General features: G+C 41.2%; 2 protein-coding genes across 3 annotated transcripts in view; one reads left to right on the top strand and one right to left on the bottom strand.

Annotated features, from left to right (window-relative positions):
- Positions 1–1,125: 1,125 nt before the first annotated feature.
- Positions 1,126–22,307, bottom strand: LOC134823773 (myosin heavy chain, clone 203-like). Of its 2 annotated transcripts, XM_063835327.1 has the most exons (13): positions 21,916–22,307; positions 21,622–21,785; positions 20,743–20,888; positions 20,450–20,586; positions 18,975–19,129; positions 18,686–18,794; positions 18,437–18,532; positions 18,044–18,163; positions 17,797–17,886; positions 16,241–16,447; positions 12,937–13,008; positions 2,442–2,520; positions 1,126–2,311 (listed from the first exon to the last, which is right to left on the bottom strand). In XM_063835327.1, exons 1-13 carry the CDS (start codon positions 22,240–22,242, stop codon positions 2,298–2,300), a joined length of 1,716 nt encoding a protein of 571 aa, XP_063691397.1. In that variant the 5' UTR covers positions 22,243–22,307; the 3' UTR covers positions 1,126–2,297. The 2 variants fall into 2 exon arrangements, with proteins under 2 accessions (XP_063691397.1, XP_063691398.1); XM_063835328.1 differs by lacking the exon at positions 12,937–13,008 and having other exon boundaries at positions 1,154–2,311; positions 21,916–22,244.
- LOC134823775 (uncharacterized) overlaps positions 3,940–24,836 on the top strand; it is an 83,508-nt gene continuing 62,611 nt past the window's right edge. The window contains exon 1 of the mRNA XM_063835335.1: positions 3,940–3,959. The gene's annotated coding sequence lies outside the window, so the exon portion shown is untranslated. The remainder of the gene's footprint in view (positions 3,960–24,836) is intronic.

Consider the following 24,836-nt stretch of genomic DNA (forward strand, 5'->3'; position numbering starts at 1 on the left):
ACTTTTAAACCCCCTCTCTGTAAGTATAATCAGATTTAAACATATCTTATCGGTCATAATTATCACGGACATTACTTTCACGCTGTAGACCTTAAGTGTGAATAATTAAGTCCGTGAAAATAATGTATGTGGCATGGGGCAATTGAAAAGTCGTTCGATTCTTCAATTTATTATTAGGTGCCTGTTAGTGTTACCTGGGGACCCCAGGCTATCATGTTCATAAATAGAGATTCGGCGGAATAAATAGAGATTTGGCGGAATCAATAGAGATTCGGCGGAATCAATAGAGATTCAGCGGAATTTGACAGGCTGAGCGCCGCCCAGTAACTGTAAGGTGCCTGGTGCATTTTCAATAAGTAATATCAGTATCACCAGATCCCAGTTCAATTTGTTACGGAGTATTATATTAACAGAAAGCGATATATTTGACTCGTAGTCCGATAGTTTCACTGCATCCTTATATAGTAATTATACTTTACCGGACTTTATTTAAACGGACAATAATTGGACGCTGGATCGAGGCCCTATAGCATTTATTTTAATTTTCGTTCTAATAAAGTCTGTCCGTTTACGATCTGTCAAAAATGGATTTTGGACTCCAAGTCGAAAACCATTGAAATTCTTTCCCAAAAAAGTATTTCAACTTATTGTCCAAAAAATGCCCAAAACGATGCTCAAAAAGATGACAAAATTTCAGATTTTTAATAATTTTGAATGCCTGTCACGTTGGGTGCCCAGGTAACACTGTAACAGCCAGGTAACAAGTAAAGATAAAAGCAAGGTCCAGATACAAGAAAAGTACAAGGTTGTTCTCTTACTGAAACTAATTATAACGATAAAAAGTCATCACACTCTGCTAGCATGTTTTGCCGCGTGTTGTGCCACATGCTTGTGCTGATATAATTTTATATGAAGCAACGCATAACCAGACGCGCAACACAATCAGCTTATTTTTAAACCAACCACTGGGATCCAGTGAATGGACAATAATTTTTGTCAAGACGATTTCATTTTTCAATGGTCCCACATAATGATAGTGAAAGAGAGAGAGTGAACCCCGCCCCATCCCCCCCCCTCCCACAGTGTTACTAAGCGCTACTAGAGTACTAAGTGAAATCCCGTGATTATTGAAACGTAAATTTAAAAGCACTATCAATAACAATCCGTTATCTTAATAATTACTCCGTTTTGAGAAGGACATACAAACAGTTCAAGTAATTTTAAACAGGATATTTTTCTAATGTGATAGATACAACATTTCACATGTATTGAGCTATAAAATCGCAAAAAATATCAGTACCAAGCAAATATAGACACTGTCTTCAGAGTGCTAGAGAAATTTGCTATTTGAGACAAATTATGTAAAATCATCACATTATACACTCAAACAATAATAAGAGCACACAAGATTTTAATGTACAAAATCAAGTACCAAATGATCAAAAAACAAACGAAATGCAATCTCGAAACAAGCACTTTAACAGCTAGTGGACCCATATTATTTAGTAGAACTAACTTCTCAATCATTGCTAAACAGTGTAGCTTATGTGAACACGTGACATTGCATAAACACATGACATTGCATTAAACTTCACAATCATTTCAATTTCGAATATCAAATCACAAACGTTAAAGTCTCATCTCAGACGTCAAACCTGAATTTTACAAGCTACAAGTAAAATGTTCGTTCACAAATTAAATCCTTTAAAATGAATCCGGGTAACACACATATTCCTGACTCATCACTTTCTAGTCACTCAAGTGTGTAGTATTACTAGTCAAACGTTTCATAAGAATTTAAGAGAAAGGATAACAAGCCATGTTAATTGTCTATCGCATTTATTAAAGTTTTTATTATCTTTTCAGTGAATTACTTCAAGGTAAACGTCACCATGATATGTTTCGATATTGTTCACTAGTTTACCTCTCAAACTAGGCCCATGTACGCAGTACCAATATATAAGTAGTATAACTAAACATGGTGTTCTCCAATATTTAAAGGGTGACATGTGCTCAACAATAACCCCATCTTGAAGAAAAATTAATATGCTAAATGAACAGGTTCTTAATTCAGTTTCGCCCTGAAATTTATAGAACAGCCTCAGGAGCACCATAGCACTTTACTTGCAAATTAATAGCGTTAAATCTGAGGCAAGTTATTAGCAAATGTTACAAAACAACAATCCATTAGATTTTTGGATACAAATAACGTCACCAATTTGGACATGTTCACCAAATTAGTCTTCGTTGAATGTACTACCTAAGACAGTATACTAGAGAATATTACCATCCAACAGTCAAACATCTGAATCTGAAAGGTAATACATTATTGGCTGTTTCACAAAAAATTCATTTAATTAAGTTATTATCATGATGATAACAAGAAACAACAGTATTCGTAGTTCAAAGAAAGAAACACTCCTGAAAACTAGGATTCTCACCTCTAGCTCGCTGTTGGAGGTGATCTCTTGAGGGACGTCTCCTGTTTGGAGGAGGCGCCGGCTTTGTAAATCTCGATGTCTGCAATGAAATAATATATATTTAATGATGGGTCAGTTACTGCAGAAGTCAGCAGTTAGATTTTAGAAAGGGTTCGTCCATTGGAGTGTGATGAGCAGTCGTAAGTTTAATTCGATTAAAAACACGTGAACGCGTTAAAACACACGCGTGCTGCGCGCAGTTTATAACTTGTAGATTAGTCGCGCCCTACAAACATTTATAATAATTGACTTACGACGTCCCATTGTCATTCAAATATTTCATTATTATCATTAAGATTACTCTTGCGTTCAGGACAATGCACTTATCAGATTTGCCTTGCAACGAATGACATTATATCAATAAATCCTCCCTTGCTGCTTGTAAGCTACTAATTATTTAACAATACTGGTTCATGATATACACTAGATACTATACGATATATATATACTGAGATGAACCCTACGGAGACTACAAAATAGTAAAATAAGTGTGTGCTTTCTTTAGAGCTTGGCTTAAGTGAGCCAATCATGGGTTAAATCAGACTAAATGTTATAATAATACATAACATTAGCACAAACTTTAAGATGTATTGCAATATGGTTGAAATATGGGGGGCGGGGAGGCAACTTAACCTAAATGTAACTATGTAATTACAAAAGAAGAAGATTAGGTAGGCTAGGATTATAAATTGCACCGATTCCAGTAATTACTTATCACACTCCATCGATTGATCATAATAAAACTTCTTCAACAATCCTAAATCAGAAAACTTTAGCTGCTAGAGTGCCAAGTAGTAACTAGTATACATATTTACAGTATAGCTGTTAACTGTTATCACTTCTCAAGCTTTAATTCCCTAGAGAGTTGTTCAAAGCGCACTTTACAATTGTTCAGCTGAGAAATTGGTATGTGCTGTGTGAATATACAATATACGTGAATTAAAACGCTTGTGCATGAAAATAGCTGACCATTTCGCAATGTTATTATGAATAGTGAGAATGTTCAGGTCATTAAACGACTTCTTGGTACCACTGGGAAGCATTCCATCTTCGTAAAAATGGCCTCTATGCTTGATGTGGAGGCGTAACGTTGCATTTTGCTACACAGTACTGCAGTTAAGTTTTTCATCGAGATGATTTTTTTCATCGTGATGATTTGTCACCCCACCAGTTGAAAGTGAAAGTCGGCTGCCCAGTTAATGTTATGCTTCTACGGAACAAGGTCATTGCAACGGCACCAAGTATATCGTTACTGTCTTGCATAATAACCCTGGAAACATGACATAAAAGATTCGGTTTTACTTCTTTGAATGAAAAGCACTAATATTTAGTGATCTACTGTGGCTGTTTCTGCGCCCTGCTTGGTCAATGATAGCTTAGCTATCTTTTTTCTACATGAAGTCGGAACAATCTTTTGATGATCATCAGAGTAATGATCCAGAATCTCTTGAAACTTTTACAAATCTATTACATTTATTGAGAAAATTATGTAATGTAATGCGATGGAAGTTCTTTAAGCTGGCAATTCCAGTCCAAACCCTGGAAACATGACATAAAAGATTCGGTTTTACTTCTTTGAATGAAAAGCACTAATAATAGAAGCCGTGGTTGTCGGAGGGTCTTACAAGGGTAACAAGCTATTCATCCCACGCATCCCTATCAAACCAACTAATGGGACCTTTCCATTTCATATGACTCGCGGACAATTCCCTTTAAGACCCGTTTTGCGATCACGCCCAACAAGGCCCAAGGACAAACTTTGAAAAAGGTTGGCATCTTCTTGGACCGGCCATTCTTTTCTCATGGCCAATTCTATGTGGCGCAAAGCAGGGTTGAGGAAAAGGACGCCCACAGAGTTTTGTCGTTGGACATTGGGAGAACTGACAATGTTGTCTATCCAGAGGTTTTGGACAAATAATGTTGTAACAGAGATTTCGTTTTTTATGAATTTGATTTGGATTGATTGTTATTTGAAATAAATTTGTTTTGGATTTTTATTTGAAATTTCAACATTTGGAAATTCTGTCTTTAAATTTGACCCAAAAAAATCAGAAAATGAAAACGTGGTATCAGTAAAATTATGTAAAAGTAAAGAATTATTGTCGTCCGGAGGACGGGTACCCTGCTAGTATATATTATAATATGCCAACCCCAGCTTACTTCATGGTCTTGTAAAGGGTTAGGGTTAGGGTAAGGGTTAGGGTTAGGGTTAAGGTTAAGGTTAGGGTTAGGGTTAGGTTAGGGTTAGGGTTAGGGTTAGGGTTAGGGTTAGGGTTAGGGTTAGGGTTAGGGTTAGGGTTAGGGTTAGGGTTAGGGTTAGGGTTAGGGTTAGGGTTAGGGTTAATTGTATTAAATTATATTGTCGGGGGGTCGATTGTCGGGGGGGGGGGGGGTGAATTGTCGGGGGGTGAATTGTCGGGGGGGTCAATTGTCGCCCACCCCTTCGCATTACAGTTGCCTAGGGTACAGTTGCTTTTTTGTGTAATTTCGCCGAACTGTTCATCTCAAGTAAACTTACTTATACTCGCCGAGATGAGAATGTTACAGACTTAATACCCAGAAATTGAAATGTGTTACAACTGTACAACATCATATACATATAATGACCTAAATACATACAACAGAACCGGAAATGCATACATTAATGTTAGGCCACTGAATTGAAGATCGTAGTGCTTTAGTATTGTGATTACTAAGTTGGTTACCAGGGTGGTTACCAGAGTGGTTACCAGAGTGGTTACCAGGGTGGTTACCAGAGTAGTTACTAGGGTGGTTAGTAGGCAGGTTACGAGGGTGGTTACCAGGGTGGTTACTAGGCAGGTTACCAGGGTGGTTACCAGGGTGGTTACCAGGGTGGTTACCAGGGTGGTTACTAGGCAGGTTACCGGGGTGGTTACCAGGGTGGTTACCAGAGTGGTTACCAGAGTGGTTACCAGAGTGGTTACCAGAGTGATTACCAGAGTGATTACCAGAGTGGTTACCAGTGCAGAGTGGTTACCAGAGTGGTTACCAGAGTGGTTACTAGAGTGGTTACCAGAGTGGTTACCAGAGTGGTTACCAGAGTGGTTACCAGAGTGGTTACCAGAGTGGTTACTAGAGTGGTTACCAGAGTGGTTACCATAGTGATTACCAGAGTGATTACCAGAGTGGTTACCAGAGTTAGTTACTACAGTGAATTACAGACAAGGGAGCCAGTGAATGTGTATTACAGACAGGGGAGCCAGTGAATGTGTATTACAGATAGTGGAGCCAGTGAATGTGTATTACAGACAGGGGAGCCAGTGAATGTGTATTACAGAAAGGGGAGCCAGTGAATGTGTATTACAGACAGGGGAGCCAGTGAATGTGTATTACAGACAGGGGAGCCAGTGAATGTGTATTACAGATAGTGGAGCCAGTGAATGTGTATTACAGACAGGGGAGCCAGTGAATGTGTATTACAGAAAGGGGAGCCAGTGAATGTGTATTACAGACAGGGGAGCCAGTGAATGTGTATTACAGACAAGGGAGCCAGTGAATGTGTATTACAGACAGGGGAGCCAGTGAATGTGTATTACAGACAGGGGAGCCAGTGAATGTGTATTACAGACAGGGGAGCCAGTGAATGTGTATTACAGACAGGGGAGCCAGTGAATGTGTATTACAGACAGGGCCAGGGGAGCCAGTGAATGTGTATTACAGACAGAGGAGCCAGTGAATGTGTATTACAGACAGGGGAGCCAGTGAATGTGTATTACAGACAGGGGAGCCAGTGAATGTGTATAACAGACAGGGGAGCCAGTGAATGTGTATTACAGATAGGGGAGCCAGTGAATGTGTATTACAGACAGGGGATTCAGTGAATGTGTATTACAGACTGGCGAAATATTGAAAGGTCCGCCGTCTAAGAGAATGAACGATTTCAAATTCGAAAAATAAAGAATTTGAAAATGACTTATACTTTATCATGGTTAAAATGTACACTAATCCAGCTAGCGAATAATAATACTGTGACCACTGCAACATAAAGCATGATTGAGCGGGGGCAGCCTTGTTGGCGCCAGTCTCGTGCAAGCAAACAAACAGCGGCATTATTCCTCTATATTATATATTATACACAGTATACACTATAATTTATATTATATATTGTACTAAGCGTAACAAAGTAAACGATGTTATTGCCCAACTAAAAGTTTCATGTGGATGTGTGAACATGCAACAATCTTCAGGGACATAAATACAATTAAAATAGCAAACATTATACAACACAGTGCTCCTTTATCAAATTTATTTACAGAAATTTCCTAAAACCTATAACTAACAATTACAAACTATTCCTAAAACCTATAACTAACAATTACTAACAATTCCTAACAATTCCTAAAACCTACAACTAACAATTTCTAACTAAAAATGTCCTAGAATGTCTACATTTTGAGATGATCTCAGATCTTTTATTTAATGAGTCTGGATTCTTTAGGACGTGCAGCTTCTCGTCTAGGCAGAGGCCACAGTGCCCCGCCCGCGCCCCTGCCGTATAACAATTTGATTTAGTGATGATTTTCCAGTCTATACTATATATATACAGGGTGGGCCAAAAGTCAGTACCCATACGTTGGCCTTTATAGCTCAGTCACTGAGTGCCCAATTTAAATACTTCCTTCTGGTATGACTTAGTACCACCACTGGTTCGAGGAATTTGTCAACTCGAAAAATATTCGTGTACATAATCAATGTTTTTCTCCTTGAGGTCCCATATTGCTTTTGATAGTTCGGTACTCAATCGGTACTTAGGGTTTTTGAAGCTTTGGCGATGATTGTATTATATTCCTCTGTCACAAGGATGGAAGTGTGTGCTACCAGCCTTATTACAATGTTAACCATTAACCAACTGTACAAGAGAGAGAGAATATTAAACTGCAACAATTTTAGATATTTCTATTAAAGATCATAGTACGATGTGTTTTATTATTTAGACTATGTGAAGCACCCAAATCAGAATTTTACTATTGATTTGTCATAATTGTTAGATAGATGGAGTGATAGAATGATAGAATAATAAAAAGAAGTGATAGAATGATAGAATAATAAAAAGATGGATTAATAAATTAATAGAATAGAAAAGATTCCATTAAGCTAACATTCTATCGGTTAGTCGTCCTATGATAACTAGATATCCTCCCCCCCCCCCCCCCTATAATAACTTTAGGGGGCTGTACATTAAAAGTACAGAGAGCTTCTATAAATTACAAAGATTGCTCCTTCACAAAGATTGTCGTTTCTATAAAAATATTAGAAGCTCAGTAGGACCATATAAGGAATAATAGATTATATTTACATGTATTTTCGTATCGGAAAGAATGCGGCATGCATCTCATTAAGTGTTTTAGTATGAAGTAAATACTGAAGTACATAATAATATAGTATATTACACTGAAGTAATTGTTTACTGTACACGTGGTATGATAACTTTGTTAAATAAAAGTTATACTGGTCATATTATACTGGTTATACTGGTTATACTGGTCATGTGAGGGAGAGATAGCACCGACAGGCAGATGAGAGTGCTGTATCCTTCTTCCCAGAGTAGATGTAGTCTGAGTCTAGTAGCTGGTGACTGGAGAAGGTAGGCATGTTGATAAAATGCGATAGTATTGTCTTTTACTTTTCAGTTTATATGCACCTAAGATACAGGCCACGTATTTACACCTGATCGTATCAGCTACTGAGGCAACTCCTTTTCATGCATGCCTTCGGCACGCAAGTGTCACGTCATTTGATAGGAGAGCGACCCCCATCAGCAATACAAGAGCTCTCGTCTCTTATGTGATCTACGAGTCCAGCAGAGAAATCTTAGAGATCATGTTCACTTCTTAAGGGGACATACACCAAAACAGTGGTTTGTGCCGTCCAGACCAAATGACCTCATAGGCAGTTTAGTGACCTTCTAGCGCACCGTTTCCACACCAACAAAAATTATTTTGAGAATACCTATTTTTGTAATCGAGCATTTCCTGGTTAGAGTGGAATTTTCGGAAAAACACAATATGTTTTGTGGAGAGGCTATAATTTAAGTTAATCATTTCTTGCGGTATCGGGTTGAAATTTTGCTCGCTGTTTATTCAAATCTATTTCAAGGTGTGTGTAAAATCTTGATATCATATCTAAAAAGGCTGGTGTGCTATAGATTTTTAAAGTTTAAAAAAGTCAAAAAGCTGAAATTGTCCTTTTCAGACTTATTTTAACCAAAAAGTCAGTCAGGGAAGATCGGATTCATTTGATGCTGGACATAAAATTGTTCTCTGAATTCTGGCGCAGTTTTTGATGCCTTCAAAAATGGTTTGACTCATTTATCTTCAGATCTATTGGACTTCAAAGCCAAACAACAAATTTAGGCACATTTTTCGTTTTTCATATTTACTGATTTTTCTAAAATTTTGATATGAATGTGCTAGTGACTTTTTGAAGGGCGCAAAATAACCGCAACTAGCACATTTATATATGAGTTATGAACAACAAAACACCCTAAAATGCTTCCCTTTGAAGTTATGGGAGAAATTGTGATTTTTAATCTGCAAAGCCAAAAAATCACAATTTTATGTCCAGCATCACCTTTTTAGATATGATATCTAGATTTTACACACACCTTGAAATAGATTTGAATAAACAGCGAGCAAAATTTCAACCCGATACCGCTAGAAATGATTAACTTATAGCCTCTCCACAAAACATATTGTGTTTTTCCGAAAATTCCACTCTAACCAGGAAATGCTCGATTACAAAAATAGGTATTCTCAAAATATATTTTGTTGGTGTGGAAACGGTCACTGAACTGCCTATGAGGTCATTTGGTCTGGACAGATTTGGTGTATGCCCGGCCCCCTTAATGTACAGTTATGTTATACAGAGTTGTCATGTGAACTCTACCCTAGATCTAGCCCATTTTTCTAGGCCAATTAAATTCTACTGATAGATCTAGACTAATTAATAGTCACTGATTGGTGACATAATCTGATCACTACACCGTGGGATCCGTGATATCAGAGGGACTCCCGCAGCCCCGCCCCTTGCCCCAGTACACAGCCCTGTCAGTAAGTGAGTAAGCAGGACCCCCAGTACACAGCCCTGTCAGTAAGTGAGTAAGCAGGACCCCCACTCCCCAGTACACGGCCCTGTCAGTAAGTGAGTAAGCAGGACCCCCAGTACACGGCCCTGTCAGTAAGTGAGTAAGCAGGACCCCACTACACAGCCCTGTCAGTAAGTGAGTAAGCAGGACCCCCAGTACACAGCCCTGTCAGTAAGTGAGTAAGCAGGACCCCCAGTACACGGCCCTGTCAGTAAGTGAGTAAGCAGGACCCCCACTACACAGCCCTGTCAGTAAGTGAGTAAGCAGGACCCCCAGTACACGGCCCTGTCAGTAAGTGAGTAAGCAGGACCCCCAGTACACAGCCCTGCCAGTAAGTGAGTAAGCAGGACCCCCAGTACACGGCCCTGTCAGTAAGTGAGTAAGCAGGACCCCCAGTACACAGCCCTGTCAGTAAGTGAGTAAGCAGGACCCCCAGTACACGGCCCTGTCAGTAAGTGAGTAAGCAGGACCCCCAGTACACGGCCCTGTCAGTAAGTGAGTAAGCAGGACCCCAAGTACACGGCCCTGTCAGTAAGTGAGTAAGCAGGACCCCCAGTACACAGCCCTGTCAGTAAGTGAGTAAGCAGGACCCCCAGTACACAGCCCTGTCAGTAAGTGAGTAAGCAGGACCCCCAGTACACAGCCCTGTCAGTAAGTGAGTAAGCAGGACCCCCAGTACACAGCCCTGTCAGTAAGTGAGTAAGCAGGACCCCCAGTGCAGTACACAGCCCTGTCAGTAAGTGAGTAAGCAGGACCCCCAGTACACGGCCCTGTCAGTAAGTGAGTAAGCAGGACCCCCAGTACACGGCCCTGTCAGTAAGTGAGTAAGCAGGACCCCCAGTACACAGCCCTGTCAGTAAGTGAGTAAGCAGGACCCCCAGTACACAGCCCTGTCAGTAAGTGAGTAAGCAGGACCCCCAGTACACGGCCCTGTCAGTAAGTGAGTAAGCAGGACCCCCAGTACACGGCCCTGTCAGTAAGTGAGTAAGCAGGACCCCAAGTACACGGCCCTGTCAGTAAGTGAGTAAGCAGGACCCCCAGTACACGGCCCTGTCAGTAAGTGAGTAAGCAGGACCCCCAGTACACAGCCCTGTCAGTAAGTGAGTAAGCAGGACCCCCATACACGGCCCTGTCAGTAAGTGAGTAAGCAGGACCCCCATACACGGCCCTGTCAGTAAGTGAGTAAGCAGGACCCCAGTACACGGCCCTGTCAGTAAGTGAGTAAGCAGGACCCCCACTACACAGCCCTGTCAGTAAGTGAGTAAGCAGGACCCCCAGTACACGGCCCTGTCAGTAAGTGAGTAAGCAGGACCCCCAGTACACGGCCCTGTCAGTAAGTGAGTAAGCAGGACCCCCAGTACACAGCCCTGTCAGTAAATATATAGTAATACAGTAAGGGTAAGTATTATCTGTGTGCTGTTTACGTGTCACCCCCCCCCCCCCCCCTGAGCTGTACTGTTTACTAGCATTAAATTACAGCTCCTTATCGCTAAAACAGTTCGGGTATTTTAATGCAAACCTAATATGGTTATTTATGGTTATTAGATTACATGCTATTACATGACAAGGAGACCTGTGTATTTACATGGCGGTAAATGTAGTAATGGTTTGTGTCATAATGGAGTTACATCAATTTTATAGGCTTGGTCTTTAGAAGTTTAAATAACATGCCTTATTTACTATTTATTATTATCTAAATAACTTATTATACTTATATTGTAAACTTATTATATTAACAAAAACTACCTTTTCGGCTATTTTTGTCGTAATGTGCATACTGTGTATATTAATTAGTGTAATCTATATATAGCTAATCTTTAGTATAGTGAAATATACATCTGGCTGATCTTTTCTCCAATTTAGATCGAGCAATAATATGCGCTAATGACACGCTCAATAGAACACGATTACATGCTGTGACCAGTGACTGTTAATCAGCACTAATCTAGTGCTAACCAGTACTTGCTCAATTTCTCATTTAATAGAAGTTCTAAAGGAGGGATCTAGTTAAAAAAACAAGTTAAAGTCTAATTTTTCCCTTAAACAAATAACTAAATATCAACATTTCATTGTAGTTTCTGCCAATATCTCTTATTATCATAAGCTAAATTACGGAGATGATACAGATAAATTAATACTAACCTAGTACTAATGGCTGTTAAAACAATGATCATATTTTACCAATCATACTCCAAATAGTATAATGTATACATTACACACATGGTATACATTACACAGTGTATAGATTACACAGGTGACAGGATTGGATAACTTAATTGTAAATATATTATATATAAAGCTATCCTGTTACACTGTTTTACCCATTTAATGGTTATATAAGTGATAAATGATAATATTATAGATGATTCGTGTACTTAAATGCGCATGCATTATAGTGTATTAAAATGAATAAATAGCACAGCTGCAGAATCTCATCATTCGATACCGATTCCTACACATCTTGCCGCTGTAGAGTCTCACGAGTCCGGACCCCCATCCCCAGTACCACCCTCTCCCTCACCAAGTACTACCCCTCCCCCTCCCCAGTACCACCCTCCCCCTCACCAAGTACTACCCCTCCCCCTCACCAAGTACTACCACTCCCCCTCCCCAGTACCACCCTCCCCCTCACCAAGTACTACCCCTCCCCATCCCCAGTACCACCCTCCCCCTCACCAAGTACTACCCCTCCCCCTCCCCAAGTACCACCCCTCCCCCTCCCCAGTACCACCCTCCCCCTCACCAAGTACTACCCCTCCCCCTCCCCAGTACCACCCCTCCCCCTCACCAAGTACTACCCCTCCCCCTCACCAAGTACCACCCCTCCCCCTCCCCAGTACCACCCTCCCCCTCACCAAGTACTACCCCTCCCCCTCCCCAGTACCACCCCTCCCCCTCACCAAGTACTACCCCTCCCCCTCACCAAGTACTACCCCTCTCCCTCCCCAGTACCACCCTCCCCCTCCCCAGTACCACCCTCCCCCTCACCAAGTACTACCCCTCCCCCTCACCAAGTACTACCCCTCCCCTCACCAAGTACTACCCCTCGCCCTCACCAAGTACTCCCCCTCTCCCTCCCCAGTACCACCCTCCCCCTCCCCAGTACCACCCTCCCCCTCACCAAGTACTACCCCTCTCCCTCCTCAAGTACTATCCCTCCCCTTCGGCCTTCCCCCAGTACTACCCCATCCCCTTAATTGCGGTTGCTTCTAATATTATATATATAATATATATATATAATATTCGAATATCGAATTATTCGTTTTGCAAAGAGATATATATTGATCGTACTACTACTAGTGGGTGTCCATATTGGAGCACCATATGTGAAAATCCCCCAGTATTACTTACTGTGACGGGTATATTGTCGTCTCGCTCAGCTGGTTCTCGAATCTTCTTTAACGATTGTGAAAATAGGGCCGGCTGAAAATATTTTATTAATAATAATCATATGCATATTGTAGCAGAAGTCAGCATTTACCCTAGTAGGGTCGGGCCTTCCTTTTTGCCCCCTCCCCCCGCGCCACCCGAGAGCATTTTTTGTACACTAAATATTTTTTCGCGTCGACCGAACGTTAACTTTAAAGCAGATTATGTAGGCTTATTACAATATTATAATTATCAATAAATTACTCTACTACATGTCGATTTGTAACATTAATTCTAAATCATTGTAGTTATTATTGAAGCTACTATTGAAGGAGTGATGCCTATAACATATAGTATTTTACAATATGATATCATACTCTAATAGCTCGGATGACAGTGACTGTGATCTCGTAAGGTTTAGTAAGTGTTTATATATTATATAGTGTTTATATTCCGTTATCTCAATAAACATTCCCGGATACCATACGATTAGAATGTACCTCTCCCCCTTCAATGTACTGTATGAGTAGATAACATTAAACCATTAAGTCACAACATGTTATCAAATGGCGTACTGTGTAAATACCGTGTAAATACCGTGCTAACTGTTAGACTTTATGGCGCGATCTGTCAACGAGACATTATATTCATAACCCCCTCCTCCCTTAAACTCCCCTCCTCCCTTAAACTCCCCTCCTCCCTTAAACTCCCCTCCCCCTCCTCCCTTAAACTCCCCTCCTCCCTTAAACTCCCCTACCCCTCCTCCCTCAAACTCCCTTCCCCTCCTCCCTTAAACTCCCTTCCCCTCCTCCCTTAAACTCCCCTCCTCCCTTAAACTCCCCTACCCCTCCTCCCTTAAACTCCCCTCCTCCCCTACCCCTCCTCCCTTAAACTCCCTTCCCCTCCTCCCTTAAACTCCCTTCCCCTCCTCCCTTAAACTCCCCTCCTCCCTTAAACTCCCCTCCTCCTCCTCCCTTAAACTCCCCTCCTCCCTTAAACTCCCCTCCAAACTCCCTTCCCCTCCTCTCTTAAACTCCCTTCCCCTCCTCCCTTAAACTCCCCTCCTCCCTTAAACTCCCCTACCCCTCCTCCCTTAAACTCCCCCCTCCTCCCTTAAACTCCCCTCCTCCCTTAAACTCCCCTACCCCTCCTCCCTTAAACTCCCCCCTCCTCCCTTAAACTCCCCTCCTCCCCTACCCCTCCTCCCTTAAACTCCCTTCCCCTCCTCCCTTAAACTCCCTTCCCCTCCTCCCTTAAACTCCCCTACCCCTCCTCCCTTAAACTCCCTTCCCCTCCTCCCTTAAACTCCCCTCCTCCCTTAAACTCCCCTCCCCCTCCTCCCTTAAACTCCCCTCCTCCCTTAAACTCCCCTCCCCCTCCTCCCTTAAACTCCCCTCCCCCTTCTCCCTTAAACTCCCCTACCCCTCCTCCCTTAAACTCCCTTCCCCTCCTCCCTTAAACTCCCCTCCTCCCTTAAACTCCCCTCCCCCTCCTCCCTTAAACTCCCCTCCCCCTCCTCCCTTAAACTCCCCTCCCCCTTCTCCCTTAAACTCCCCTACCCCTCCTCCCTTAAACTCCCTTCCCCTCCTCCCTTAAACTCCCCTCCTCCCTTAAACTCCCCTCCCCCTCCTCCCTTAAACTCCCCTCCTCCCTTAAACTCCCCTCCCCCTTCTCCCTTAAACTCCCCCCTCCCCCTCCTCCCTTAAACTCCCCTACCCCTCCTCCCTTAAACTCCCTTCCCCTCCTTCCTTAAACTCCCCTCCTCCCTTAAACTCCCCTCCCCCTCCTCCCTTAAACTCCCCTCCTCCCTTAAACTCCCCTCCCCCTTCTCCCTTAAACTCCCCCCTCCCCCTCCTCCCTTAAACTCCCCTTCCCCTCCTCCCTTAAACTCCCTTCCCCTCCTCCCTTAAACTCCCCTCCTCCCTTAAACTCCCCTCCCCCTCCTCCCTTAAACTCCCCTCCTCCCTTAAACTCCCCTCCCCCTCCTCCCTTAAACTCCCCTCCCCCTTCTCCCTTAAACTCCCCTACCCCTCCTCCCTTAAACTCCCTTCCCCTCCTCCCTTAAACTCCCCTCCTCCCTTAAACTCCCCTCCCCCTCCTCCCTTAAACTCCCCTCCTCCCTTAAACTCCCCTCCCCCTCCTCCCTTAAACTCCCCTGCCCATCCTCCCTTAAACTCCCCTCCTCCCTTAAACTCCCCTACCCCTCCTCCCTTAAACTCCCTTCCCCTCCCCCCTTAAACTCCCCTCCTCCCTTAAACTCCCCTCCCCCTCCTCCCTTAAACTCCCCCCTCCCCCTCGCCCTCCTCTCTTAAACTCCCCTCCTCCCTTAAACTCCCCCCTCCCCCTCCTCCCTTAAACTCCCCTCCCCCTACTCAGGCCCCATGTAGCCTCCAGGCTCGACAAACCCCGACAAACCCCGACATATCCCGACAAACCCTGATAAACCCCGACTTGTCGAGATATGTCGTATCATGTCGTATCATGTCGGGCCCACCGGCTACATGAGGCTAGCTGAGCCATCTCGGCCTCTGAGCCTAATCACTTTTCATCCATTATTAACGAATCCCGACAAACTCCGACACACCCCGACAAACCCCGACAAACCCTGACAAACCCCGACAAACCCCGACAAATCCCGACAAACCCCGACGTGTCGAGATATGTCGTATCATGTCGGGCCCACCGGATACATGAGGCCTCTACTCCCTTAAAATCCCTCCCCCTCCTCCCTAAAACTCCCCCTCCTCCCTTAAACTCCCTTCCTCCTCCTCCCTTAAAAAGCCCCCCTCCCCCTCCTCCCTTAAACTCCCCTCCTCCCTTAAACTCCCCTCCCCCTACTCCCTTAAACTCCCCTCCCCCTCCTCCCTTAAACTCCCCTCCTCCCTTAAACTCCCTTCCTCCTCCTCCCTTAAAAAGCCCCCCCCCTCCTCCCTTAAACTCCCCTCCCCCTACTCCCTTAAACTCCCCTCCCCCTACTCCCTTAAACTCCCCTCCCCCTACTCCCTTAAACTCCCCTCCCCCTCCTCCCTTAAACTCCCCTCCTCCCTTAAACTCCCCTCCTCCTACTCCCTTAAACTCCCCTCCCCCTCCTCCCTTAAACTCCCCCTCCCCCTCCTCCCTTAAACTTCCCTCCTCCCTTAAACTCCCCTCCTCCCTTAAACTCCCCCCTCCTCCCCTAAACTCCCCCCCCCTCCCTTTAACTCTCCTACCCTTAAGCATTTAAAAAACCAGCATTATACACTGTATTAGATAATATATAGTTGTATAGTTTAGTTACGCTACTAACCTCCAGACTGGAGGCTCTTGCGCGGATGGGGGGTGCTGTGTTGTGCGCGACACGGTGCTTCTGTCTGCACTCCTCCTCCTTAGCGCGCAGCTGCTCCAGCTCGGTGCCGCACCTCTCACGCAACTCCCGTTCAGACAGCACCTCGCGCTGCAACTGACGCACTTGGAGCTCCGCTTGATCGGCTCGGTCCCGGTGCCTGTCTAACTCCTGTTATATATATTTAACTTTATCTGCACTAACATAATATAGAGTATATAATATTATATAATATTATATAATATTGTTTAGGAAACATAATAATAATAAAACAAATATTGCCTGCTAAAATGATAGTGCTCGCCGTTTGTTTTTATTATACTTAGTACTAGAGTCTCATATACCAGATAGCTGCATTTTATAATGTGTACTTTTGGCTTTATAGTTGCAATATTCAGCAGTATTACAGAGCAGGGCATAGAATAATGCAACACTAATCAAGGAATGTTGAAAGATAATAACCTTATGGAGATTAATGTAAATAAGTTAGGAAGATAATAAATTTATTAAGATTAATGTAAATTATAAGTTTGAAAGATAATAACCTTATCAAGATTAATATAAATAAGTTTGAAAGATACCTCAGTTCCCAAAAATTTGTGTGCCATTACATTGAGCACAATTTATTTGAGCCCGAAAAATTTGGGCAGAAAATTTGAACTCATTTGGGCGACCGAAAATTTGGGCACAAATTCTTCGAAAAATGAACGATTTTCCACTAAAATTTCAGTTAGATATTTGCCTTAGTTCATTATTATTCCTTATTATTCCAGTCATTTTGCTTTCAATTTTAAGCATGTAGGTGGTAGTCTGAGTTGTTTCACATTATGAAATTTACGATCTGCCCAGTAACTACTAAAAAATACAGTGATGATGGCACAGTACAAAATGATAGATATACAATAGTGATATTTAGTCTCTCAATCAGATAGTTTAGTCTACTTACACTCAGCATATCTTATCATACCCCTTTCACATACAATTATCATTATGACGCCTCACCAGATGGTCGAAAGGTTTGGAAGAAAATTAGAAGGTTTACATCATGATCTATCAAACTAAGCGGCACATACGCTTAGCTTTGGGGGAAACAAAGGTGTACATAATTGTGTGTAGCGAACTACTGTAAACCCGGACCAAAGGTCTTGAAGTCTAATTCCAGTTATTTCTATTCATTTAAAATATAAGCCTTTTTACTTGGTCAAGCCATGAATGACAGATTAGAAAACTAAAATTTCAAATATTATTTCACTTGGATTATATATGAAGAAAAAGCCATTTATAGATTTCAGGGCCACAGGCCAAATGCCAAAAGTTTGGTTAGCAAAAAATTTAGCAGACGGAAAAGATTTATGCAATTAATTTGGTCTGCAAAAAATGTGGGCAAGAGGCCCGCTCAAATTTTTGGTCGCCCAAATGTTTGGGAATTAAGGTAATAAACTTATTGAGATTAATATATACAAGTTTGAAAGATAATAACCTTATTAAGATTAGTATAAATAAGTTTGAAAGATAATAACCTTATTAAGATTAATGTGAATGAGCTCCACATCACAGAGCGCTGAACACTTATCTTGTAGTCTGGCTACCTCTGCTCTCAGTGACACCAACTAAGAGAAAACCGTTATTAATTTATTAATACACCTCTTTCTAAAACAGAGTGTTTATTTAAGTGTTATGTTCTAAAATCAATAACACAATTTTGAATTACAAACAAGAGCGGAATGTAATTAATAATTAGTAATAATCAACTAGTCTGATGATTACCTCTTCATCTTTAGATATAGCCTCGTGCCTAGTGGCGTCCACGTCCGACAAAGTCCGTTTTATTTGGCTGAGTTCCAAGTTTTTCTTCGTGTACCCCTCATGTAACTCGTCATTTTCAATCTGGTGAAATTAACTGACTTATATTATATATTAGTAATTTACTAGATCTACAACTTTCTTTGCTCCCGTTTGGCTGAGATATCATTGTGATATTGAAAAAGAAGCTTGTGATGTACTGCGCCAAATCTTTTAATTTGTCAAGTTACGTTACACAACTCCGCGGTAAATGGGATTTTACTGAATTATTATAATTCCTTCTTGTTAGGGGGATGGAGAGAGTGGCCCACAATAGGATAGCATAAAATTGTTTGCCTACCTCTGGGGTGTCCCTACCTGTAGTCGTGATATCTGTGTCTGCAGACTCTGTATCTCCGACAGGTGACTGGAGCGTAACTCTTCCAGTTCCATTTGACTTTCATCAAAATTCTCCTAAAGCAACAAGAAAAGAATTAAAAATATGCAATATTATTTGCATAACATAAACAGCTAACAAACTTCCGAGCCATCCAGATTTTAATAAACATTATTAATTAATTTTAATTAATAAATAATACTAGATATAAATTATTCATCTTTTAAAACCTTAGCAGAGAGAAGTTGTCTTTCTAATTGTGTTATCTGATTATCCTGGCGGTCGCTCTCCACTTTGCTGATCTTATCTTTTAGTCTGTTATTTTCCACTTCCACCATCCTGACACATAATATTTTATATTGAATAATCTACTTCTTAAAAATCTACTTTTTTATAATCTACTACTATATATATATTATGTGAAAGAGTAATATAATCCTGTAAAAATGTTTCACTATATTTAACAGAACACACTGTTTCTATGACTGTGTTAAACCCTACTGCTCCTTTATAATATACCCCAATCGTCGTTGAGTCTGTCTCAGCTGATCCTCTAGCTCCCTCGCCCGCTCTTCGTCTACATCGAATGTTGTGGACAGTCTTCTACTTTCCCTCTGTATGCTCCGATACGCTTTACGCAGACATTCCAGCTCCTGCTCAGCTTCCTCCTTCTCCTAGTAATAATACTACTTATTATTTACTCCTCTTCTAACCCCTCCTTCTCCTAGTAATAATACTACTTATTATTTACTCCTCATCTAACCCCTCTTTCTCCTAGTAATAATACTACTTATTATTTATTCCTCTTCTAACCCCTCCTTCTCCTAGTAATAATACTACTTATTATTTATTCCTCTTCTAACCCCTCTTTCTCCTAGTAATAATACTACTTATTATTTGCTCCTCTTCTAACCCCTCTTTTTCATAGTAATAATACTACATATAACACGAGTAATAAAATATAAACAACATTATTCACAACTGATGCAATGAAGAAGTATTTTAAAAGTATGGGTTATCCTAGCCAGTGTAATTTGACACTACCATCCCTACCATACTGTCATACAATAACGATCATTTATTAGTTGAAGTAGGTATAATATCGCATGAGCTGTATCACAACGTACTCACAAAAAGGATTGCCGTTAAATGGTAATACTATATTATACCTATACTAGATACCTCCTAAATTAAGGGATGGTTCTATATATTATCACGTTCATTGAAGTTGAGGATATTGCCTATTGGTCAATTTTAGTAATCCCATTGAAAGGCATGATGTATGTAACCTTGTCACACTAAGAAATTACAGAAACCCTTGATGGTTAGGATAATCCTCATATTTAATCCTTTAGGAAAACTATGTCTGATATCTCAATCAGGTGATAAAATATATAATATATTATTTATAGTTGTACAATGTACAGGGGGGGGGGGGGGGTAAAAGTCAGTACAATACGTTGGGGATTGTTTCTCAGTCACTGAGTGTCCGAGCGATCGAAATAATTCATTTTGGTATAACTAAATAAATCAATATCGTTTGTCTCTTGCCACCACTTTAGAGTTAGACGGGTTTCTGCTACGTAAAGTTAATTTTCAAGAACTATTGAAACAATTTGATTTTTGATTTATATTGAGGCCTGCCAGCGGCTTTTGCGAAATAGATGTGATTCGAGATTAGGGAAATCAGGAGGACGAGTCCTGGAAATAGTGTTTTCAGTAAAAAAAATAGGGGGGGGGGGGGGGGTGCTCCATAGAACTGAAAGACAGGTAGAACCTGCTCTATGGTTTTAACAGTCATACCAAATTCTTAACTTCTTAAAACTATTTTAAAATCTTTAATAAATTCTTCGAGTAAATCTAACCTCATTCTCATATACTTTTTGAAAGATTTTTTCTTCATTTCAACGCACACACTTTGTGCACCCCAAAATATTTTAAAAACCTCACTTTGAGTTCCAGGGCCTATTTTGGGTGTTATTTGCAGGGGTTACCTGAGTGACGCTCTGTTTATGTTTCTGTTCCCGCTCCACCCTCAGTTCTAGCAGATAGTGTTCGTGCTCCATCGAGTTTATCCTTATTTTTAGCTTACTAACTACTTGCTCTTCTTGCTTTAGTGTCTCCTCCACATCTAGTAACAAGGTTATAGGTAGCCAGGTAGTCACATGAGCCATAACCAGTTACAACTTAAAACAAACAAGGTAAGGATAGTGTTAGCATCCGCAGAATAAACACGTTCATAAAATATCGATAAATTCTCAAAATTACGTTACAATTCTTGACTCACTCTGTTTTTCTTCCTTCAGTTTAGCATTCTTCACTTCCATGTCCGACAGTTTCCTTCGCAGACTCGCTATTTTGTCCAACATCTTGCGGTGTTCTTCTTCTGATTGTTGGGTTTTAGCAAGAGCAGCATTCTGATCTTTTAATGTCCTGAGGGAGAGAGGGAGAGGGAGAGGGAGAGGGAGAGGGAGAGGGAGAGGGAGAGGGAGAGGGAGAGGGAGAGGGAGAGGGAGAGGGAGAGGGAGAGGGAGAGGGAGAGGGAGAGGGAGAGGGAGAGGGAGAGGGAGAGGGAGAGGGAGAGGGAGAGGGAGAGGGAGAGGGAGAGGGAGAGGGAGAGGGAGAGGGAGAGGGAGAGGGAGAGGGAGAGGGAGAGGGAGAGGGAGAGGGAGAGGGAGAGGGAGAGGGAGAGGGAGAGGGAGAGGGAGAGGGAGAGGGAGAGGGAGAGGGAGAGGGAGAGGGAGAGGGAGAGGGAGAGGGAGAGGGAGAGGGAGAGGGAGAGGGAGAGGGAGAGGGAGAGGGAGAGGGAGAGGGAGAGGGAGAGGGAGAGGGAGAGGGAGAGGGAGAGGGAGAGGGAGAGGGAGAGGGAGAGGGAGAGGGAGAGGGAGAGGGAGAGGGAGAGGGAGAGGGAGATTGAAGGGGCAGAAAGACCTGAGGTAATTTCCAGCTTGGAAATTGTTAAGGGAATTTCTATTCCCCTCTCTCCACACTCCAGATTTGTACCCCTGTTTAAGACATTGATTGTGTGATACAAATTAAATCTATTTAGACTAATTGGTGTCTAACACTTTGATGGTCGAAGAATGCTGCGTTGCAAATTATTCAATGATTGCCGCAAATACATACAAATCTTGTTCACTTTGTTCACTTCCTGTTCTGTGTTTACCTTATTTCGTTTTCTAGATTCTGGTTTCTGACTTCAAGATTATGGATTTTGTCATCTTTGGCAATAAGTTGTTTGTTCATTTCAAGTCGAAAGTTGATGTTTTCAATAGGAGATGTGATCGGAAGATTTTGGGGAGTTTTATCTTCCTGGCTAAGTAATTTAATCTGAAAATGATATTGGTAAGACTAATACTGATAAAAAATCAGCCATCTGTTATCCTCTAACTACAAAATATCATTTGAAATTTTTTTTAATCTGATTTAATTGCAAGAAAACTTTTTCAAGGTATCTCACCCTAGTTGGTCTATTTTTAACACTATCAGAATCTGAAGACAATATGGAAGGTGATTCATCAGAGTTCGATCCAGTGTTCCGTCTCGTTGGTGATCTTGGCATGTTTTCATCTCTTTTGATAAATGAGGAACTTAATCTTTTTATCTTCGGAGACAGAATAGTGGGATTGTTGGTGTGAACGCTTGTTATATTTTCCTTGCTAGCTGGGTTGTTGGTGTGAACCTTGCTAGCTTTCTCATGACTCTCCTTGTCGTTGAAGCAGAATTTACACTTTGTAGCTCTCCAGAGTTGAGGAGTGAATTGATTGCAAACAGAGCGTTGAGACATCCTCAAATGGTCAAACACATGTTAGATTTACAGAGTAAAAGTTTTTGGCCATTTTTCTGGAATTACAATTTATTGGTATTTGAAAGGTCCAAAAAATAAATAGCTGAAATATTCAACTCATAGTATATTTTCAATTTTGACTAGAATTTCACTGCAGTCACACCCTGCACAATAAATGTTCCTCACATAGTTGTACTAATAATCATTTTAAATGGTATATGGAAAGCGTTTCAAGTTCTGCATTTTTAAACAAGCAGAACTTGAAACACTCTGCTCGTATTTAGGGTGTCGCTATGGTTTGGTTATACTTGTTGGTCACTTCAAATTTCGCCTATTGCAAAGGGGAGTAGTGCAAAATTCAGCACAGTAAGGCAATATAACACCAGACCGGTCAAACAATATATATATATGTATATATACATTCAATTATAAATCAAGTGTTGCAATTGGCAGAGCACAATCAAATTAAGTGTTGCAATTGGCAGAGCACAATACATTGCTACCAATATTTTAAAACTTTAACAGTCAAATATATACAGTATAATACACACAAGTTTTAAAACACATGATCTACTCCATTGAAGGGGCAGGGATGAGGTGGTATGAGATAGAGGGTCTCATGTTTGGTGTACACCTTCTTTCCTCTGTACCCTGGCCCTTGTAGAGTAACAAAAGTTGCTCTCAACATTGCAAATCTTATCCTTGTCTCACAATTTTTGCTTTGCAACACTGGTTAAATTACAGCATAAATTTAAAACTAAATTACTCAGTTATATATTACATGTTGTATTTGTATTTTAAAATTGTATTTCATTATTATTTAATCAAACGTGATTTCTGAATATCAATCCTTAGACGAGGCTGTGAACCTTTATCAAAATGTCCTTGAACAGGTGCTGGACAAACATGCCCCACTTATTACGAAACGATTTACTGCTGAAAAGTCTGATTTTTGGGATGAAAAATGTCAAATTGCTGTCAGAGAGAGGAGAAGAGCAAAACGAAAAGCCAAAAAGTATCCAGAGAATGATGAGTTTAAAACTACTCATTTTGAAAAGTGTGTTGACGCAGAAATCACCATCAATCGAGCTAGAGATAGCTACTATGATAAACAGCTCAGTTCTTGCAAAGGAGACTCGAAAGGGACATACAAAGTCATAAATAAACTTTTAGATAAAGAATATGGCTCCAACAAACTGCCAAATGGTGAAGATATCGAAGTGGCTGAAAAACTCAAGACTTTCTTCGACAAAAAAGTAAAAACCATTTACTCTAATATTGAGAAGGAAATTCACAACACTTCTCTAAACGGTCAAGGTACCAAAAACTCTACTTCAATAGAGAATGCAAAGTGTAGACTTGATCAGTTTAAGGAAGTCTCATTATCAGAACTTGAAACCTTAATTAAGAGTCTTCCCAATAAATCAAGCGTACTCGATGTAATACCAATGTGGCTCTTCAAGAACTGCTTACCCGAGCTTCTCCCAATCATCCATTACATCGTGAATGAATCACTAAGAGTTGGAAAGTTTCCATCTGCCCTAAAAGAAGCATCTATAAGGCCTGGACTCAAGAAACCTACCTTAGATGTTGATGAGCTGAAAAACTATCGACCGATTAGCAATCTAACCTATCTGTCCAAAATACTAGAAAAAGTAGTTCATTGCCAATTAAATGAATATGCTGATGTCAACAACCTATTTTCCCCATATCAATCAGGCTATAGAAAATTCCATAGTTGTGAAACTGCAGTTACAAAGATACATAATGATATTCTAATGATGATTGATAGCAAATCGAATGTTGTGCTTCTACTCTTAGATCTATCAGCTGCTTTCGACACCATAAACCATAATCTCCTTCTTACGAAACTGAAGAATGCATATGGTATTACAGAACTAGCACTCAGCTGGTTACAATGTTACCTTAATAATCGCACATTCAAGGTTAAAGTTAAAAAAGCCACATCTTCTGAATGCTATCTGGATATTGGTGTACCTCAAGGATCCATTTTAGGACCACTACTGTTCATATTGTATACCAGAGATCTTGAGGAAATTGTCACAAAATATGGTTTCTCGATACATTTGTATGCAGATGACACACAGGTGTACTTTACTTTCGATGTTCACAGTTCTAATCCTGATTTAACAGCTGTGAAAAATTGCTTTCTGGAGATAAAGCAATGGATGACAGTTAACTTCCTAAAACTGAATGATGAAAAAAACAGAGTTCATTGATATAGGACCATATGTCAGCCCAATCCAGTCAATGGATTTAGGAGACCTCTCAATCTGTCCTGTTAGCAAGGCCAAGAACCTGGGATTCCTTTTCGATCACCAAATGAATCTGGACTCTCAAATAAATGCTGTCTCCAAAGTATGTTATTTGAATCAAAGGGACTTATCAAGAATCGGTTCAAAGCTTTCCCATGAACTAAAGGGGGGGGTGTCACGTCCGTCTATGTCCGCCTATGTCCTGTCCTTTTTGGATTCTATGAGACAACGGACGTGTTTTTTGGGACATTGGCGGACACGGACGGACATTGGCGGACACGGACGGACATTGGCGGACACGGACGGACATTGGCGGAC

The sequence above is a fragment of the Bolinopsis microptera genome, chromosome 11 (genome assembly GCF_026151205.1).
Source record: "Bolinopsis microptera isolate Bmic1 chromosome 11, MBARI_Bmic_1.0, whole genome shotgun sequence".
NCBI lineage: Eukaryota > Metazoa > Ctenophora > Tentaculata > Lobata > Bolinopsidae > Bolinopsis > Bolinopsis microptera.

Excerpts from the sequence above, each read along its gene's own strand:
- LOC134823773 (XM_063835327.1), bottom strand. The coding sequence starts at position 22,242 with ATGTCTCAACGCTCTGTTTGCAATCAATTCACTCCTCAACTCTGGAGA. Across the intron at positions 18,533-18,685 it reads GACAACTTCTCTCTGCTAAG|GAGAATTTTGATGAAAGTCA; the intron begins GTTTTAAAAGAT and ends TTGTTGCTTTAG. Across the intron at positions 18,164-18,436 it reads CACAGATATCACGACTACAG|ATTGAAAATGACGAGTTACA; the intron begins GTAGGGACACCC and ends TAATTTCACCAG.